Source organism: Onychostoma macrolepis, chromosome 01 (genome assembly GCF_012432095.1).
Source record: "Onychostoma macrolepis isolate SWU-2019 chromosome 01, ASM1243209v1, whole genome shotgun sequence".
NCBI lineage: Eukaryota > Metazoa > Chordata > Actinopteri > Cypriniformes > Cyprinidae > Onychostoma > Onychostoma macrolepis.
This window is the reverse complement of record NC_081155.1, coordinates 40,114,335-40,129,198: the sequence shown is the minus strand read 5'-3', so window position 1 is coordinate 40,129,198 and position 14,864 is coordinate 40,114,335. Positions and strand designations below refer to the sequence as shown.

At 38.9% G+C, this 14,864-nt stretch overlaps 1 protein-coding gene across 1 annotated transcript; it reads right to left on the bottom strand.

Moving 5' to 3' along the window:
- Positions 1-8,583: 8,583 nt before the first annotated feature.
- On the bottom strand, positions 8,584-14,394 carry LOC131546893 (interferon-induced GTP-binding protein MxB-like). The gene is made up of 12 exons (XM_058786996.1): positions 13,839-14,394; positions 13,499-13,636; positions 13,268-13,422; positions 13,030-13,168; positions 12,445-12,643; positions 12,074-12,152; positions 11,845-11,967; positions 11,605-11,746; positions 11,241-11,399; positions 10,736-10,812; positions 9,249-9,521; positions 8,584-9,159 (listed from the first exon to the last, which is right to left on the bottom strand). Exons 1-12 carry the CDS (start codon positions 14,035-14,037, stop codon positions 8,935-8,937), a joined length of 1,908 nt encoding a protein of 635 aa, XP_058642979.1. The 5' UTR covers positions 14,038-14,394; the 3' UTR covers positions 8,584-8,934.
- Positions 14,395-14,864: the final 470 nt, after the last annotated feature.

Here is a 14,864-nt window from a genome sequence, read left to right as displayed (position 1 = left end):
TCTATCAGCTAGAATTCTGACCCTCAAAGACCTGTTAGTCTGCCTTTAAAATGTCCACCTCCACTCCATTTATTATCCTAAATTAGATGCACCTGTTTGAGGTCGTTAGCTGCATAAAGACACCTGTCCACCCCATACAATCAGTAAGAATCCAACTACTAACATGGCCAAGACCAAAGAGCTGTCCAAAGACACTAGAGACAAAATTGTACACCTCCACAAGGCTGGAAAGGGCTACGGGAAATTGCCAAGCAGCTTGGTGAAAAAGGTCCACTGTTGGAGCAATCATTAGAAAATGGAAGAAGCTAAACATGACTGTCAATCTCCCTCGGACTGGGGCTCCATGCAAGATCTCACCTCGTGGGGTCTCAATGATCCTAAGAAAGGTGAGAAATCAGCCCAGAACTACACGGGAGGAGCTGGTCAATGACCTGAAAAGAGCTGGGACCACCGCTTCCAAGGTTACTGTTGGTAATACACTAAGACGTCATGGTTTGAAATCATGCATGGCACGGAAGGTTCCCCTGCTTAAACCAGCACATGTCCAGGCCCGACTTAAGTTTGCCAATGACCATTTGGATGATCCAGAGGAGTCATGGGAGAAAGTCATGTGGTCAGATGAGACCAAAATAGAACTTTTGGTCATAATTCCACTAAACGTGTTTGGAGGAAGAAGAATGATGAGTACCATCCCAAGAACACCATCCCTACTGTGAAGCATGGGGTGGTAGCATCATGCTTTGGGGTGTTTTTCTGCACATGGGACAGGGCGACTGCACTGTATTAAGGAGAGGATGACCGGGGCCATGTATTGCGAGATTTTGGGGCACAACCTCCTTCCCTCAGTTAGAGCATTGAAGATGGGTCGAGGCTGGGTCTTCCAACATGACAATGACCAAGCACACAGCCAGGATAACCAAGGAGTGGCTCTGTAAGAAGCATATCAAGGTTCTGGCGTGGCCTAGCCAGTCTCCAGACCTAAACCCAATAGAGAATCTTTGGAGGGAGCTCAAACTCCGTGTTTCTCAGCGACAGGCCAGAAACCTGACTGATCTAGAGAAGATCTGTGTGGAGGAGTGGGCCAAAATCCCTCCTGCAGTGTGTGCAAACCTGGTGAAAAACTACAGGAAACGTTTGACCTCTGTAATTGCAAACAAAGGCTACTGTACCAAATATTAACATTGATTTTCTCAGGTGTTCAAATACTTATTTGCAGCTGTATCATACAAATAAATAGTTAAAAAATCATACATCGTGATTTCTGGATTTTTTCTTTTAGATTATGTCTCTCACAGTGGACATGCACCTACGATGACAATTTCAGACCCCTCCATGATTTCTAAGTGGGAGAACTTGCAAAATAGCAGGGTGTTCAAATACTTATTTTCCTCACTGTATATATACATACACACACACACACACACACAACAACAAACATACTACATGTTAGACTCATGTGGTCCCATACCTGATCTAGATTGATCTAATGTCCAATGACAAATTCAAACTACAAAGATGGCACAGAAGCACTTCTGAAAGTGACATATGTGTCCTTACTGTTTCATGCTGCTCAGAAGGGCATACATGCACTTACAGAGCAATTACAAGTGCATAGCTCTACTCAGAGTCGAAAACAGGTCAGAGCTGGAAACATTTAGTCTGCCTTTTATGCTGCATTGCATCTATACACAGAATTTTGAGCAGGCACAACAAAGCAGCCTTTCCTCAGCTATGTATAGACACCTTCACAGTACTCTTGTTCGTGTGATATTGCTCAAAGGGAAAGTTCATCCAAAAATGAAACTTTTGCCATCATTTATTCACCCTCAAGTTGTTCCAAACCTGTATGAGTTTCTGTTTTCTGTTGAACACAACAGAAGGTATTGAAGAATGTATTTTTATTCATACTATGAAAGTAAAATATCTTGTTTGTGTTCAGCAGAAAAAAAGAAAAAAAAAACTCATACAGGTGTGAAATAACATGAGAATGAATAAATGATAACAAAAGTTTTATTTTTATGTGAACTAACCCTTTAAGTGTGTACGTGTGCATGCAGTACATAATGTTAAATATATATATATATATATATATATTACAATTTGGCATGAAAATACAGAGCATGAATTTTCTCACCAAAAGAAAGATATAGAAGATCCAAGGCTCCCTTCTCTATCTTGCAATATGTGACCCTGGACCACAAAACCAGTCATAAGTAGCATGGGTATATTTGTAGCAATAGCTGACAATTGTATGGGTCAAAATTATAAATTTCTCTTTTATGCCAAAAATCATTAGGATATTAATTAAAATTATGTTCCATGAAGATATTTTGCAAATGTCCTACCTTAAATATATAAAAACTTAATTTTTGATTAGTAATATGCATTGATAAGGACTTAATTTGGACAACTTTAAAGGCACTTTTCTCAGTATTTTGATTTATTTTGCACCCTCAGATTCCAGATTTTTTAAATAGTTGTATCATGGGCCAAATATTGTCTTATGCTAACAAACTATACATCAATGGAAAGCTTTTTTACTCAGCTTATTTATTTCATCTCAATTTCAAAATCTATTCTTGATATGTGGGTATAATATACCTTAGTCCAGAGCAACATAAAATTAACGCAGAAAAGGAACAGTTAAAATCAGACATTAACTTAAGACGACAACATTTCCTCTCCAGTGTTCAAAATATCATTAAAATCTCACTTTCTATTACCTATCAATTTAAAAACAAGGACATGCGTTTTTATGTTTTTGTGGGTTCCGTATATTATTTTAATTAACTAATACAGTTAACCAAAAATCACACTATGAAAAATATGAAACACAAACCAAACAGATCAAAACATTATACATTATAACTACATTATAACAAGAATATGACTTTACATAGTCTAAACACATTACAAAAATAAACATGAGAACATATGATAAATAAAACAAATACAGTATTAACTACTTAACACACTTTTCAAACAAGCTCTAGTGTATTTAAAATTTTTATTTTCAAAAACTGTTACATGATATAAACTTCTTGAACTTTTCAAATGTAGTTTGTGCTTTTGGAAATAGATCTTTAATTAATTAGCCTTATTATTCTGCATTTAAGCCTCTTTTTGAGCACAAATATTTTTGAAAACCTAATTGCACATTTATTTAGTTGCATTATCCATATCACCCATGTGGCCAGTATAGTTGTATGGGGTTTTGACAGTTGAACTTTTAGGAATGTTTAAAATTGTGTAAAATCTATCTGTCTAGATCTTATTAGTACATACAAACAGTTTTACTTTAATTTAACATGAACAGTTATTATTTGGCGCTCCCTGCGTTCCATTCGGAAGGGTTCATCTCTATGCCCTAATTCCTTTGAAAGGATTGGGACATAGGGATGAACCCTTCCAAATGGTACACAGGGTGTGACGCCAAACAACTTCCCTGTGCAAAGGATCATGGGGGCCCGAAGTCTCCATTAGTTGTACCCTTCAAAATCCTTCATTCCGAAGGATTTTGAGCACTTCAGTTTGGAATGACCCTTCAGTATGGTGGACATTATTGTTTTCACTCCGAAGTTCCCTTTGGAGGGCGATATATCCCATTTGGAACTTTTTTTTTTTTTGAGTGTAAAAGTAAGTAGCTATCGAATTTAATAGTTTGGGTGAAATGTGCAAGTAATAGGTCTCCCTAGTTTATAACATTAGCAGAAAATGTTATCCTTATGAAATTTGTAATTATAATTTTATTTAGTAAACCCCTGTCTAATAAAAAAGCAATTTTATAGCCTTCCCTGTCTTCTGTACCAAAAACGTATTAAAAGACCGTGACGTCAAAACCGAGGTACATACTGAACCTTTCATTTTTGTGTACCGTTAAACCCCTAATGTTTTCATTAATATTATGAACACTGAGTATCTAAAATAGCCCATTTGTCACACTTCATGGGAGCGAGGGAACCAGGAATGAGGAGACAAAGAATTTCAGGTGGGAACAAAGGCGGAGGCTCAGGAGGAGGATGGACACCTGGGAGGGGGCCGGCTGACAGAGACCAGGGAGGTGACGAAGGAGCCTGGCAGGACCCAGGCCACAGCCATGATGGCCCACGGTGGAGCCGATGGAGGGAGGAGCCATGGAGGAGGCATGGCCGCCGACTCCAGGGGACCTAACAATGGCGGCAGAGCAGGTGGTGGAGGAGCCCAAGGCGGAGACGGAGAGCCGACGAGCCAGGGGGATGCCGAGGATCCGGGGAGCCAAGGTGGAGCCGAGTGCTCTGGCGTCCGAGGCGAAGGCAGAGCTCCGGAGATCCGCAGCGACGAGGTGCAGCCGGAGGAGCAGAGTCCTGAGGCGATGGCGGGTCGACGCCCGACCAAGGCGGAGCCGGAGGGACGAGGGAGCCCGGTGGAGCTGGAGGATCAACGGGTGACGGTGGAGGCGAGGGAACAACGAAACAGAGGTGGAGTCGCTGGGTCAACAGGCTGAGGTGGAGTCCGGGCCGAGGAGGCTGGAGGCAGAGGTGAGGTATACTCCAGCCCCGGCGACACTGGAGGATGGCAGTCCCGTGGGGCTTGTACCGCATTGATGGTGGGCTGAAGGCGAGCAGAGGGGCTACCAGACGACAGCGGTAGAGGAGGCAGGAGCGGGTGGGAGGGTGGGCATTTTCAAGGAGCGGGCACTGGAGGATCTGAAGCCCCCTGGGCTGAACAAGGGAACCAAGGGTGAGGGGTGATCCGTTTCTCGCCAGAGTCCACTCCACGAAGACGGCGAAATCCTCTCGAGGACCATCCTCGGACGACAGTGCTCTCCACGCAGTGTTCAAGCTTGCGTTGTAGAAGGAGCAGAGCGCATCTTCCGGGTAGCTGGTGGCATTTGCTAGCAACAGGAACAGTCTAGTATGTAAAAAAAATTTAAAAAACTGTAACTTGAATGCAATGTAAGTCGCTTTGGATAAAAGCGTCTGCTAAATGCATAAATGTAAATGTAAATGTAGTATGGTCCTCAAGAGATCGTTCACCCTGCTCCAGCAGGAGGAGGAGGAATTCAGGCCGGACGAGGGGATCCATGGGGACTAAAAAAAAAAAAAAACAGATAAAAACGAGGAAACAAAACAGAGGGAAAACACGGAGGTTACTGTTATAGGTCGGTCTTTCTGTCACACTTAACGGGGAGTGAGGGAACCAGGAACGAGGAGACGAACAATTTCACAATACTAGAGTTTACTATACAAATGGGAACACAGATCACAGGCAGGGTAGACACTCAAAGACCGACCAACATGAACTGAATGGACTGGGGCTTATAAGGACAGGAAAATCAGGGGAAAACAAGACACAGCTGGAGCAAATTAACAATCAGACTGGAGAGAAACTGGGTCACAGGGAACACATGGGGAGCAAAAACACAACAAAACAGTCCAGGGGCGTGACACCATTAGAGTACACTGTAAAAAAAAAAAAATGTTGCGCGAACTTAACATTTTTGTTTTACCAGCTTCAGCAGATTTTTGAGTTTGCTTAACTTATTTTTGTGGGAGATTTTCAAATTTTCTCAAAAGTTGAGAAAACTCAAAAATCTGCTGAAGCTGCGGTTGCCTTAAAATTTTAAGTTGGCTCAACTTTTTTTTTTTACAGTGTAGCTAATGTTTTCTTCATTTGAAAATGGCTACACAGGGTATCCAGGTACCCCCCATGATAAGTAAAAATTTGACTTAGGGGTGTCCCCTGATTTTTTTTTTTTTTTTTTTAGCAAAAATGATGATGACAAATCTGATTAAATTAATGCAGTTAGGATATAGTATGTTTCGTTAATTAATTATTTACATGTGACATTCATGTAACTGAAGTCTGTTTTTAGTCTATCCACCTTAGTTTTGTCGTAAGAGTGGACACGGCCATTTGTAAATTTGATGGGTCTGGCTTCTGTTCTCTTCTGTGTCCAGCTATTTTTGGCTATACAAAAAAGCTTGTTTTGATGCTTAATATTGCAAATTGGTGCATCTTAGAATATTATTTTAATGTATCTTAATTATGAACACTTGCATATTGTTATTATTCTCCTTATTTCCCTACTGCGGCTAATGAACCGAAAGTCTCGCCCATAGGCTTGCTTCCATGTTGAAGAATAAGGTGGATAGCGGTCATGTGTTTTTAAACTGTAAACACAACTACATCTAAAGACAGTTAAACACATGATTGTTTATCGCTTGTTTTGCACCGCTCTGATGAACTTAAGCAAAAAATAGAGACTAAACCTCCAGTTAGTTGGCACAATTACCTTGTAGTGGGACTCGAGGTGTGTAAAACTCGGTCGTATTTGAAAGATTCTGTTCTATGCTTTAAATATTTCACATACTTTTGAAAATCCAGCGTTTAGTTGATCCTGATAAGCGCTTGTCGTCAGTTGTAAACACGACGGCTTTCTTCTTTCGTGAGGGGGTTTGGTGTCACGGCATCTTTGTTTCCAGGCGGAACATTAAAGAACGCGACACACATGTCCCCGGAAATCCTATATAATTCAACCAATCCGATGACAACTTTGAAACTCCTTAAGTGTTTCCACTTTTGTGTGCCATATGCATCTGACATTTAGCCAACGGTCCGTGGGCGTGACGTCTGAGGCTGAGACTAGCTTGAAACTACAGGGAAAATGTGCACTTCTCCAATCGGGTGACCATTTAGTATCCCACAATGTTTTGACAAACTTTTCAATCTAAGGATATTCTAACTTTTATGATTAAACATGACACACATTATCTGTCAATATGATATTAAAGCCCCTTCTGTCTGTTACATCAAAATCAACAGGAAATTAAACTGTTGCCCACATCTTGAATGGATGTTGTTGTTACAAAGGACTGTATGTGGCCAGACACGATCATCTGGTTGATTTGATTGTAAAGGACCTAAAAACAATACATAAAGACAGCAAGATTTACCAGCATACTACTGTTGAATTGAACTGGTTCTATCATAGCACATTTGACAGTGACTATTTCAGAAACATTCCGAACACTCCCAACATTGTGATTGAGGCTTTGAACTATGTATTTATCATTGAGGTTGGCTGTTGTTTTGATCTGTATTTGGATACCTGCTATCTTTCCAAACTGCTGAAATATCAGCCATTGGTTGAAGCTATCATTGTAAGTTAATTACTTTAGTATTTGGAAGTTTAGGTCATGTGCACAAGAATGTGATTAAAGGATTGCAGTTGGGTGGATTGCAAAAAAGACTCGCAAAATTCTGTTCAGTTTCAGCCATTATAGGGAGTATGCAAATATGGAAACAAAGATGTTTTGTTTGTCCTTGAGTTTTAAGTGTATAAATAACTTGTGAATCTATGTTAGCCATGTGTACCTGTCATCTTGCAAACTGACTTCCCGAGGTATATTGTTACATCCCTAGGATGTATGTGTTGTATATTAAATGCATTGTTGGTGTGTTTTCCCGCCCTTTGGGCATGGTTATGTTTCGCCTGTGTGTGTGCTCTCTCTCTCCCTCTCTCTCTCTCACTCTCTGCTTGCTTGGCAGTTGCAAATTGCCCATAGGTGGTGCTCATCAGAGAGTGTGCTGCAGACGGTGTTGCTACAAAAGAGCAGAATGAACACTGCTTGGAGAGGCTCACTTCTCCCCTGCTCCAGACTTGTGTTGGGGGGTTTCTTCTTTAAGAGATCTGTTGATTGTGGGTGAATTTGAATAATTAACTGTTGAGTGAAAACTTCTGAGAGTGGGTTGTATTCCTGTTGAACAGCAGTGCGTGCTGTAACTACAAGTAGTGCATGTAAATTCTTTAACTTACTTCCTTTTTAAGGTATCCAAAGGTATCGTAGCTTCTTTTGTTTATTTGATTTAAGCTGTAGGGGGAGGGTGCCATTTAATTTTGTGCTCCTGTTTATGGTCAGTGAGGGAATTGAGGAAAGCTTTTGTTGATTTCTTTTCTTTTACATGAATAGGTTTAGTACTCCTCCTGTTAGTTAGCTGCTGTTTTAGCCAGGCCCTCTCCTGAAGACGTTTATTGCTTCCATGATTCTTGCTTTCCTGAACTGTTTAAATTTGCCAAACTAAGTGGTTGTTGCATTTCTGGGGCAGAGGTTTGAATTTTGAATTTTTTGAATTTTTTATTGGTCTCTCATCAACCATCATCCACCTGGATGATGCGACGGCAGCCACAGGACAACGGCGCCAGTGCGCTCACCACACACCAGTTACAGGTGGAGAGGAGAGAGAAGTAGAGACAATTCAGTAAATTGGGATTATTAGGAGGCTGTGATTGACAAGGGCAAGTGGACAGGGTTACACCCCTACTCTTTACAAGAAGTGCCGTGGGATTTTTAATGACCACAGAGAGTCAGGACCTCGCTTTAACGTCTCATCTTAAAGACAGTGCTTTTTGACTGTATAGTGTCCCGTCACTATACTTGGGCATTAGGACCCACACAGACCACAGGGTGAGCGAGGTGATAGCCGGTAAAACATCTATGTGTTGAATCTCAGAAAATTGTTCATATTTAGAGAAATACTAGTTTAACAAAAAAATCTGTGGCAGTATTGCAATTATATTCAACTTCACATATGACATTATTATGGAACTTTGATGTGTCATGTGTTTATTTATTTTTTTTAAAGATACTACAATGTCCTGCACTATAGACCCAAAAGAAGTACACTTTATTGACGTTGAACAAGGGCATTATTATTACATAAGGAGGGTCTTAAGGTTAAAAAAGTAATTTCAGGAATAGATACAGTATATTATTAAAGGACTTGAAAAAAATACAGCCTATTCATAAGTACTCAATTGCTATCTCAAATAAAACCATTCACCAGCATGAATGTTTACATTCTTTGCTGCCAATGTTGTTCACTACCAGCGTATGATTTTATTGCATAACTTGCATTGATCATAATATTTGGATTCGATTAAACAAAGTGATTCTAAAAGGTAAGCAAGAGGCTGCGTGCTTTCATGAGACGTTTCTGGCGACTCAGTAAGCTCTCCCGCTTTAGGCCAATGTCAAAGTCTTCTTTAAGCAGGTTGTCTGCATCATCTTTATTTTGCAGCAACTGCAACATGTTCCTTTGGAGCTCCAAAGCTGCTTCCTGGAGCAGCAGATAGCGGATCACCATTGGGATCTGGTCAGCTAGACGCTTGCTTGCAATCTGGTGAGGTAGATAAGACAATGTCTCAGATATACATTTAAATTTGAGCTACCTCTGACAGCACTGAAAGCTTTAGTTGGCACATTTACCATGTAGTAGGACTCAAGGTGCAACCTCAGCTCACGCAAGGTGGCATGGCCACCTGTGCAAATGTCTACACCCACAAATTGAAACCTTTGGGACCATTCATCTTCCTCATATTCATCATCATCATCTTCCTTCTTCAGCTTATCCTTTGCATGTTGCAGACTCTGGCTGTATGTGCCATCTTGACTGTAAACAATGAGCTCCATCTTGAATTGGGTCTTCAGCATGGATTCTGCCAAGGATTCTTTATCCTGCTTGATGGCTTCAATCTTAGTCTAAAAAAGGATATAAAAGATTTGTTATTGTATTTTGCAGAATACGAATTTCTTAAAATTGTGTTATAATTCAATGGCATTATTGAACATTGAAAAGTAATGCAAATTTTGGAGTGAAATTTGATAGCATTATCATCAATCATTAAAAAAGGCAATAAAAATGACTCTTTAATCATTTTGAACTTGTGTATAGTGACTAAGTATTAATGTAGGTGGGCAGATTCTACGCCGTAGCACTAGTTTATGATTACCGCTTGTGTCATAACAGCAAAAAATGAATAAATTTTAAGAAATTAATAAACTGTATGGAATGCAATACAACATGTCACTACGGTCTCTAAATAAAATGTCTTGTATTAGCAATGCTTCAAATTTTGACAATACAACAGATCTCCATTTCTGCTCACAACCACGAGAATATGGAAATAACTTTTACAGTACCTTTTGATTGCACTGCAAAAAAGTGATGTTCTTCCTCAGTATTTGTTTTTTGTTTTCCAGTGCAAATATCTAAAGATTCTTAAATTAAGATAGATTTAGATGCAAAATGACTAAAGATGAGCAGTCTTATTTATGATTAAAACTTGAACAAGATTTAAAAAAGAGAGAGATTAAAAAATTCTGAGGAAGCTAATTTTGTGCAGTGCATTCAACATTTAATTTCATGACTTTATGAATTTAAGACTTTCTGCTCTGATTTCTGACCTTTTAAAGCCTCAATTTGCAAAAATTAAAATCTTTTTAATAACTCTAGAAACCCTGGAAAAGAAAGCCATGTTGAAAAATCATTTCCACCCTTATGGCTCTCAATTATAGCACGCTGCATTACCATTTTGCATCACAGAGTTACATCAAGAAAATGTGGTGCACTGTTGAGTTTTAGAATGATTAATCCGGACATCACTCTGGACCATTTGCCTAAGGTTGAAAATTACTGGTAATAATGTTGTAAAAATGTTCATTTTTTTGCACAGACCAATCGTTTCTCTTCATAAGACCTCAAACTTTCATCAGAAGCCACAGGTATTAATTTTGTGTTCCTTGATATGCTTTTTTATTCTCAAAAAAGGGTAGCTGCTGACTTGCTATTTATGAATCACCAAGCTTCTTTACTGTACTACTGAAGAAAAACGTCACCTACATCTCAGATGGCCTGAGGGGTGAGCAAATTTTCATTCTGGGGTGAACTATCCCTTTAATACACAGAAAACTACCTTTGCTATTTTCAGAAGATTAGGGAATCCAGTGAAGCTGCACTGGGCCATCTGGATGAACTTCCTTCTTACTACATCTGTGTAAACACAATGTTAAAACAGTAACTTTCACTTTCAAACGTATCCAGTGAATTCAGTTTTGTCACGATAAACAGCACTAATGAGTTAATAGCTATCTTCAACTGAAGCAATTCACAATGCCTTTAATAGAAGAAAAATCCACCTGGAGCAACCTTGAGTTACATGCCTTGCTCAAAAACAGAATATTGAATTCATGAGTCATCTTACAATGTCATCTTTGATATTTATCAGCTAGGGCAAAAAAAATGCACCTATGCATTGTGAGTTTAATGGTTTGAGATTTCCTGGTTTCAGCATTCTTTGGTCATGTACTGTTACGTGAGTATCCTCAAGTAGAACAGTACTGTCATAATAGCTTTACATGTACTGTAGAAAATACCTGAAAATGACTGAAAACTGATTCAAAATATAAAACAACACAAACCAGAGATGGTCTTCAGTGTCTTTAATGCAGGTTCCTCCAAAAGCTTGATTTGTGCCCTGACAAGCCCTTCAAAGGTCTTATAATTGATGAATCCTGGAAGCTCTCTTCCCCGATACTTAGCTTCATAGCTTTCAACTTCTTCCGCAATCTTCCTGTTAACTGCAGAGTTTTTGAACATTGTCAGAAAAATAAATTCAACTGCACAGCTCAATTATGAGTGCAGCTTCTAAAAGTGCTTTGCAATTAAATTAAGCAAGTGCTAAAATGCAATGCATCAGATGTGAACATTTAAAGCAAAATCTTAACATAACACAGGCCAAAGCAACAGTACAACCAGCAGGTACCAAGTATAAGCTTCACTCACAGGAAACTCCTGAATAAACCAAGAAGCTATTCCATTTTGCAAATTCTCGACGAAATTCTGGAAAAATCAGTAGATCTGAAGCACATTTAACCTCTTCCCCAGTGGTCAGGCTGAACAAATCTTGAGTGAAAGCTGTAACTTTCTAAATTTAGCATTGAGGCATGACAAATTTCAGGGACTTAGTGATATCGGTATGGTATATTAATACTCTGATACAGTAGATTTCATGGTTGTGCTCACATCAATAAGAAATCTCAGTCTTTCTCCAGGGTCTGTTGGGGGTCCATCGCCGTATGCCTCCAGTTCCTTCTGTGTTTCAGCAAGCTTCGCCTCGATTTGCTCTTCTAAACGAGGCAGAGATTTCTACATAACAGATTAGCATTTAAAAAACATCGCATTACAAAAATGAGCTGTTTATTATTCATCTAAATATGTAGTTGTCTTTTGTGTGAAATTACAATAATATTACCTGAATGTGATGAACCAGCTCAATTGTTAGTTTCTCAGCTAAGATGGGAATAGTGGCAAAACCTTCTTCATAGAGTTTGCTGAGCAAAAATGCCATAAACATCACATGAACTATTTTTAAAATTAAGATTTACTTGAATCCCAAATAAGAGGTATTAATCTGTGTATGCACTACGCGGGCATACTGCAGGTGATTTACAAAGCAAAGTTTTGCAAATAAACACACATGGAAAAAGGTTGGACACACCCTCCGAAGGGAGAACAAATTTCAGTCATGTGGCTCACATAAAGGGTCTCACTAAATACTATGTTATTTTAGTTATTTGATGGAATCAACTCTTGATAGATAATGCAGTGTGACTGTATACTCACCTGAAATGAGAATGGTCTTTGAAGAAGGCCTTCTCTGTTTCTGTGGCCTCATTAAGAGTGACATGATCTAAAATCTCTTTTTGTCCCCTGCACCTCACAATCATGTAGCCTTTAGTAAGGTGAATGACCTCATTGTGCACAATGTCTACGACTGTCCCTTCAGTGCCCTTGTCCACCAGATCCGGCTTTGTTAAGATGCCTATAGTAGACAAATGATCAAAATAAAATCAGAATATGCATGGCAACCTGTGGTTTTAACTTTTACTGACTCTGATTGCTAACTTGACTGTGCTAGATTTAGAGTGGCATTTGTTTTAAGATACCTTATTTTGCTTGATATTGAAAACTGTTATCATGTTTGTTATAATATTATTTTATCATATTGTATTTATTATATAATTTTAATTAATTATCATAATCATAGGAAAAAAATGATTTGTAGTGGGGGAAAAAATTACCATTTACTGGACTTTGTTATTCTTCTAGTTATTTACCTATAGATGGTGATTAATTCGAAGTCTTGGACATTCAAAGAAAATTCCAAAATAAGGTGGATAGCATTGAAATGCAATGAGCAATGCACACCTAATGTTCTTTCTCCCTCAGGGTCCTCCCCCTGAGCCATCTGTAACGCTTCTGTGGTTGCGATGTCAACATTGCATGGCACCACAACCAGGTTGATTGTTTCTTGCTTCGTAACAAACTTCCTGATCAGTCTCTTAATCTAGAAGAAATGCATTTGATTGGTGTTCCTGTGTCTCACTCACAAAGGTCTTTTCTTTAAAAAAAAAAAAATTAAATTTAAATAAATATAAAAGTTCACCTGATCTCCAATATTCTCAGGTTGCCCCTTGACTGCCACTCGTGCGATACCAGGGAGGTCAATGAGAGTGAGGTCAGGAACATTGGCAGAGGTGATCTGCAGACTGATGAGTTCATCACTAATACCAACACCTACTCCAGCCATCTCATCCTGGGCTACAAATTAGATACAAAACTTAAGTTATATATACTCTTTAGGAAGATCTTAAGATGCATTTTAAGCATTCTCTACCTTCACGAATCTTTTTCTCCACTTCTGCTGGGTCATCTATTTCTTCCTCTTTGTCCTGGTAGCTGATTCTCCCATGCCATTTCTCTTCATCTTTAGTTCTTATCATTTTGAGCTCAAGAGGGCATCTTGTAACAATTCCTATACAAAACATGAAATGATGTTTGCCAGACATCGTTGCACCACGGTGTTCTTGAAAGTGCAGGCTACCATGTGAAATCCATTGTACTCATTATATTACGGTATAGAGAGAACCATCACTGCGCCATAGTTAATTACGTAAATGCAGTATATATTATTTATATATGTTTTATATCTTTATTTTCTGATGTATTGTCCTTACCACTACCCCTTGGTAACGCTACTCCGGACAGCGCCTCCAGAACTGAACTCTTTCCTGAGCTTTGGTCTCCAATGACAGCGATGGCAGGCAGCGCCAGGTCCTTCTCGACTCCCAGAGACCGTAAATTGTCGATAGTGTCGATGCACGGACGGATTTTTTCCTCATATTGCTGACTGAACGTGTAACTCATTTTCTCCATCTTTAAATAACGTCAAAATAACAGAGAAATCCTTCTTTTCACAACACGGCAAAATGTCAGACGCTGTGCACTCGTTATGAACTAGTCCCAGCGTGATGCTGTTTCTTGTAAGGTGAGTCCTACACCTGTTGTTTACTCTGGTGGTAGGTTTCATTTCCTGGATGGTACAATATAGTTTCGTTTCTCTCATTCATGGTTTCATCATTCAATAAATGGAAAGACTTAAGAAAATCATATCGTAAGGGCACTGTATTGACAAAGTGGGGGGTAAATAAAGGCTTAAACTTGTTTACATTTGTTTCTACATAGACGACAGATGAACACATATATGACCCTGCACCACAAAACCAGTCTTAAGTGTCAGTTTTTCGAAATTGAGATTTAAATAAGTTTTAAATAAATTTAAATAAATAAGCTTTCCATTGATGTATGGTTTGTTATGATAGGACAATATTTGGTCAACCATTTGAAAATCTGGAATCTGATGGTGCAAAAAAAATCAAAATATTGAGAAAATTGCCTTTAAAGTTGTCCAAATGAAGTTCTTAGCAATGCATATTACTAATCAAAAATTAAGTTTTGATATATTTACGGTAAGCAATTTACAAAATATCTTCATGGAACATGATCTTTACTTAATGTCCTAATGATTGTTGGCATAAAAGAAAAATGGATAATTTTGACCCATACAATGTATTGTTGGCAATTGCTACAAATATACCCCAGCGACTTAATACAGGTTTTGTGGCCCAGGGTCACATATTTTCTTTTAGCAAATTTGTTTACGGGCAGAAATTCTAAAACGTTGCAAACGGATGAATTTGCAT